Source organism: Papaver somniferum, chromosome 1 (genome assembly GCF_003573695.1).
Source record: "Papaver somniferum cultivar HN1 chromosome 1, ASM357369v1, whole genome shotgun sequence".
NCBI classification, from domain to species: domain Eukaryota; kingdom Viridiplantae; phylum Streptophyta; class Magnoliopsida; order Ranunculales; family Papaveraceae; genus Papaver; species Papaver somniferum.
In genome coordinates, this window is record NC_039358.1 from 201,131,056 (window position 1) to 201,137,768 (window position 6,713).

The 6,713-nt window shown below is 42.7% G+C and overlaps 1 protein-coding gene across 1 annotated transcript; it reads left to right on the plus strand.

The window, feature by feature from the left end:
- The first annotated feature begins 2,325 nt into the window (after window positions 1–2,325).
- On the plus strand, window positions 2,326–2,811 carry LOC113357929 (putative invertase inhibitor). The gene has a single exon (XM_026601423.1). It carries the CDS (start codon window positions 2,326–2,328, stop codon window positions 2,809–2,811), a length of 486 nt encoding a protein of 161 aa, XP_026457208.1.
- The last annotated feature ends 3,902 nt before the right edge of the window (window positions 2,812–6,713 follow it).

Here is a 6,713-nt window from a genome sequence, read left to right on the forward strand (position 1 = left end):
TGTGATTGGTTGGACCCCTGATTGGGAGTCCCAGCGCGTGCCGCTACAGCCGTGGTGCCGCCCTCCTCCATGGTCTGTACTAAAGGTGGCAGGGGTTCAGCTTCGGTTGCTGGTGTTTCCAAATTGGAGTGAGCGCCCCTCTGCGGTGCCAGAGCCGCCGGTATGGTTTGATTCTGATTATTTGTTAGCGGCATTCCAAAAGTTAGAAGGTGCGCGGGTTGGAATGTTCTGGATTCATCCACCCTTTCTCTTGGTTGATTAAGTTGACTCATGGCGAAGGTATTGCTAGCCTCCGCAGCCTTCGGGACTACCGCAGCCTCCCCGTACTTTATCGTTGCTGCTCTGAGAGCCGCCGCTGCAACTGAATTAGCGTTCATAGGTGAAGTGATTTCCGCAGTATCTTGCCTTCGATTGGTCATTTTAGCTTTATCTCTTTTCTGCTTGCTTCGGGTGATGATCGGGGTTGTCCTGGGTGTTTCTTTTGACAAAGCTTTGGATTTTCCTGCTTCCTGCGTCTTTTCCATCACGTGTCCTTTTGTTGATAGTGAAATCTCGCCTAAACTTGCCTTCTTTACTCACAACGCGTTCTCTCTGCATAAGTTATTTCAAACAACAGAAACGGGAATATCCACGTGAAGCGGGTTAGTTGGCGAAATACAATTTTTCAAGAGGGAATTAATACCCGCAGGCTATAAAATACGGGTTAAAGTTTTATTAACGGAGATCCTTAGTATAAAAACTACGAAAATTGTAAATCCGACGGATTAGAACAATAACCCGCTTAGAACAATAACTCTTATCGAAGATCAAAGGTGGGTTTTTGAACATAATACAGTTAACGAATGATCTATACGGTCCGAGCTGATAAATCATAGCAATCATATGCCAATTTAAAATGAAATCACAGGACAAGATAAATCTTTTACCGGGACGAAGTCCCTGTTTCTAGCGCCAAATTTTGAGCACACAAACCACGAGGGGGTCCGAACGCTCACAATCAATCATTATCATCTAAAGAGATTATGATGATGGTACCCTGGTGTTGATTCATTGGCTCAAAACCTTCGGGTTTATCATGGCCTCATCCAACAACTCCATGCGTGGCGTTGCTGCATGGGATATAAGTATTAAAGAAAACAAAACATATAAGTAAACATGCATGGAACTAAATGAATGTAAAGTGCTGTAATGTAAATAAGACCAAGGTTTACGTGGTTCAGCACTAAGGCCTACATCCACGGGGTTTGTTGTTTTACTATGTTCTTCACGGTTACACGAATAGTTGAATGACTTTTGGGGTTTACATGTTTCTCTCCTCTAAGGGATTAACTTACCCTTACTATTTCTCTCTCTCTCTCTCCTTCCCTTCCTGATATTTCCTATCCCCCTTCCTCTTGGTGGAGATTGGGTATTTATAAGGTTAGAACGTGGGACCCATCTCTGAAGAACGTTGGAACCTTATCTTCTTGTGTCCTTGCGTCCATCACACGGAGGTCTGTGTTTGCCCCTTGATCCCGCAGAGGCATCCTCGCTCGTTCCACAGGTTGATCGACACGTACACTGCTCAGAGTGTTTAATGTGGGTAGTTGAGGGGTCTGCTCGTGTCAGACAAGTGTCTTCTGCCCCTATCAGTCCGTGTCAGCTAACTTTCTCTCCACCGTTGATCTTAGCTTCTCTTTTGGGGATGAGATAAAGTAACTCCTCGGGGTTTATTTGGTGTTTCGTGACGCATCATGTTTTGATGTTTTGGCCTGCATGCTTTCCACGTACCTTTTTATATACACGTGTCTGATAGTGAGATATATGTGTACACAATTACAATTATCTCTTGACACCAGATTTAGTCTTTTTTTTTTTCCTATTCAAAAAGAAACAAAGAAATTAACCAGCAGCTACAAACCAGAGAGTAGTTATACTGGAGGGGATAGAGTTTGTCCATTCATTTTGGACGTTGTGAGATAAGGCGTATCGTGCCAGCGAATGAGCTGCAGTATTGGCTAACTTGGAGACGTAGTTAAAATTGCAGCCGTTGAAGTGGTTTGCCAGCCTTTTCGTATCGTCTCTAATCGTCCATAATCTCCAAGGATAATACTCCTTATTTGTTACCTTGTTAATTACCCCTCTTTAATGTTTAATTTGATTCCCCAAAATCATCCTCAATTCCTCATTTTATTGCCTTCTTTAATGTTTGATTCCTAAAGATATTTTCCAAGACTGTGTTTGCTTGGGGCAATTCTAACCTATAAATATGAATGAATATATATTATTTGTACTCTCGGAAGATCATTAAAAAGTTATTCTAAAGAAACACATCTTAAGAAAAAAATGAGTCCTCCAACATTCTCATCACTCGCCCTCTTTCCAATCTTCATAATTTTTCTCCTTGGCTCCTTTAATAATCATTGTGTAAATGGTGATTTAATCGTTGATGTATGTAAGAGTGCATCAAAAAGTGATCCAGGGCTCAAGTATGATTTTTGTGTTGCATCTCTTGTAGGGAACCCTGCAAGTAAAGATGCTGATCTTTTGGGGCTTGGAGAAATATCGCTTCAAAAATATCTACAAAATGCAACATCTATTCTATCGAATATTTATAAAATCTTGGAAGGCCGAAAACAAGGACCAGATCCAAAGTCATACGCACGCCCTCTAGAGTCTTGTTTTTTGGAGTACGGGGTTATTATAAATTTTGTTAAAGTTGCTACCGAAGGTTTTGAAGCTAAAGATTATGGTAAAGCTAATAATCTCATGAGGGTTCTGGAACTGGTTGTGAAAAAACTTTCAAGAAAAGTGGTGTGCGCTCAACAATGACCAAAATAAATGGTGATTTCGTTCAGCTTACTAAAATCTCTCTTGCCATTATTCATATTGTAGTAACCAAAATATAAGCCGACACGTGGCAATAGGAAGGCGCGGAATCTGGTGAAAAGATCTTACTTCAAGCCCCGAAATTCGTCGTCAGGGACTTGTCAAATCAAGTCAGAATTATCCTTATCCATACGGCAGCGAAATAGAGTTTGGGACGAGGTAACTCGCCAAAAGGAACGTAGGGCGCGAGGGGAATCAGATAACCAACACGAAGTAGTCACGAAATAATGTGACTTGGCTTGGAAGAAAAGCTACCCCCACGAAGTAGGAGTAGTAGAGCGCAAGAAAAGGACATGTGTCCCGACAAGACCACGTGAAGACAGCGAAAGGTGGGGGAAAACTTTATGGAATATGCACCAGAAGAAGCATAAAGTAACCTCGGCGAGATGATATGAGTTGTATACCACTATGGTTGCTTAGGCCTATAAATAGAGACCTTTGAGCAATGTAAAGGGGGGGATTCTGGCAGGAGAGAGCGGAAAAGGAGAGTGAGAGTTTCCTTGTAACCCATAGGCTTAGAGAGGGAATTAGGATTTCTCGATAATCCACGAGTATAACTTGTATTTCGCTGTATATTAATAAAGAATCTGTTGCTCTTGCATTTATCATGTCTTAGATCTTATTTACTTTCATTTAGGTGTGTTGCTGGATTTCCAGTAATCACATTTTGGCGCTAAAAACAAGGATTGGAGATTGGGGATCTATCCTCGTCTAAAGAATAGGGAGAGAAACTGAGATTGCACCAAGGAGGCGGAAACCAGAAACCAGAGGATTAAGCGGAAGATTAGCAAAAGGTGAATACAAAGACGGATTTCAGAACAAAGTAAAAGATGACGAGGAAGGTAAGGCAAAGGAAATCACGGACGGTGTTGAGAAGGAGTAAACGATTGAAGGCTCTGGACCAGGAGATGAAGAACGATACATCGGTAAAGGGCGGAGGACGAAGGATCATGATACAGGGGAAACGCGGAGTGAAATCCGGGACTGTGGAGAAACCAGGTCGTAAAGTGAAAGTCGGGACTACCGCGGAGAAGGAAATGAACCAAGAAGAGGCGGAGGAAAATAGCAGCAAGGAGGATGAGGTATCAGAAGAACTGGACGAAAGCCCTAATCAAGAGGAAGATGACCAGATAATGCATGAGAAACATGAACAAGAGATGACTGATGAGGTCATGTGGGAAGGAAACGATGGAGCGAAGGAAATCACGGCGTTATCTCAAAGACATACCCAGAACTAAAGAAATCAGGAGATATATGAACAGGGGATGACGGAGTTGCTAGAAGGGTATCATAAAGAAAGAGACTTAAGAAGGCTGTTAGAAGAGGCAAGACGGGAAAACCGCGAACTAAGGTACGAGGAAGAAAGGAAACGGGAGGAGGAAATAAAACGAGTCAAAACAGAAGTAAACATTGAAAAAATAAGAAGAAGAACCATAGATCACGAGATCTTATGCGAGCTACAAAGCTTAAAAATGCAGGTCGAAAGTTCGAACAGACGACGAGGAAAGAGGAAGATCCCGGCTAAAATATCCACAAGGAAATGGAGGAGACAGGCATAAGCTGAAAAACTATAAGCAAGATGAACAAGGGTCGACGACCTGGATGGAGGTAAAACTTCCAGGACTTAACACAACTTTGGAGAAGATATGTGAGGAGGTGATATTGACCGAAGAGATACCAACACCACCACATATGGGAAGAGAACCAGTCCCGCGATGCAAGAACCATGAATTTTGCAGGTATCATCGTTTTCACGGACACCATACCAACAGCTGCAGGAGTGTTAGGAAGATCATACTCCGGATTATCAAACAAGGGAAACTCGCGCACTATGTTGATCTAAAGGAGACATCGATGATTGCTTGTCATAATAGGCAGGCCGAAGAAATCCGAGAAAGGAGACGACTAGGCTGTAATTTCATAGCGCATTCCAGGGGAAGTTTTCAAAATTTTGAAGATAATGTACTCTCAAGTGTGTACAAGGTGGATCACGAAGGTAATGAGATAATGAATTCCACGAAGGAAGAAGCATTGGAAGACTGGCAAAAGAGAGAAATATCCTTTTTGGCGAAGGACGTACCGGAAGGAGAAGCTCAACATGTGAATTCACTAGTCATTAGCCTAGCTATGGCCAGGATTGCATCCCAGGAGGGGAGTCAGCAAAGTATGGAGGTGACTTGGGCGGTGGACAAAATCTTGATAGACATGGGGAGCTCAGTAGATGTCCTCTTTTACCATACCTTTAGAGCCTTGGGGTATAAGGATTCTGACTTGTTACCTTCTACGTATACGCTATATGGATTTAATGGAGTGGAAACAAGACCAAAAGGCGAGGTATGCTTGAAAATATTGGCGGGAGAATTGGAAACAAAGGTTACTCTATGTGTGGTAGATATGGAGTCGCCGTATAACACTCTTATAGGAAGACCGTGGATACATGGGATAAAAGGATTTGCGTCTACTTATCACCAAGTGATACGGTTCCCAATGCCAAGTGGAATCGGCGAGATAAGAGGAAGTAGCGAAGAACCCGAGAACTGCAATAAGAAATATGTTGGCATTTACGAGAGTAAAGTAAAAAGGAAGAAGGAATGGAAGAGGAAGGTGCTGGAGCTGAAGAAGGATGATGAATTACGAGTATACCTGGCAAAGGATAAAAGAGGTTGGGAAATACCTAGCGAGGTATCGGAAAAGGAGGGAGAACCCGTGAAGCCCATAAAAGAACCCACCCCGTTGGGAGAGCCAACTTTGAATTTCGCCGCAGTCGAACCGACGAAAGATGTAAACCTAAGAACGGAAGATGAACCAAAAATCATAAAAATTGGGACGAAAATGGAGGAGGAAGAAGAAAGAAGGTTGGTGGAACTATTAACGAAATATGGAGACATATTCGCGTGGAGCATGGAGGAAATGCCAGGCATTGATCCGAGTGTTGCGTGTCATCGGTTGAAATTAGACCCAGCGGTCAAGCCAGTAAGACAACGGATAAGGAAGATAGCGAAAACCTATCATGAGCAAATTGACAAGGAACTTCAGAAGATGATGAAGGCAGGCATCATAAAGCCGGCGAAATACCCGGATTGGATTGCGAATATGATAATTGTGCCGAAGAAGAAAAGTGGCATAAGAATCTGTATTGATTTTAGCGATTTAAATACCGCTTGTCCCAAGGATAGTTTCCCTTTACCAAATATCCCTCAGATGGTGGAAGCAGCGTCCAAATATAAAAGGTTATCATCCCTAGATGGATATTGTGGATACAATCAAATACCTTTGGCCGATGAAGATCAGGAACACACGGCTTTCTTCGCTCCTAGGGGATTGTATTGCTACACGAGAATGCCATTCGGACTGAAGAATGCGGGGGCTACATACCAGCAAATGGTGGAGAAGGTATCCGCAAAATGGGTGCACACGACGTTGGAAGTCTATGTAGACGACATGTTAATCAAAACCAAGGACTCCAGAGATCATGTGGAAGACCTGAAAGAGATCTTCGATCAAATGAGGAAATACAAGATGAAGGTCAATCCGTTAAAATGCATTTTCGTGGTGGAGTCAGCAAAGTTCTTAGGCCACATAGTTTCTCGAAAAGGCATATAAGTGGACCCTACAAAGGTACATGCGATACTAGAAATGCCATCACCAGCTACTGTAAAAGTCGTGCAAAAGTTAAATGGGAAGCTCGCAGCACTGGGAAGATTCATCTCGCGGTCATCTAATAAATGTAAACACTTCTTTGGTATTTTAAAGAAAGGAGCAAAATTCGCATGGACACAAGAATGTGAAGAAGCTCTGAGGGGCATAAAAGAGCACTTAATCAAGTTGTCGATCCTGCAAAAACC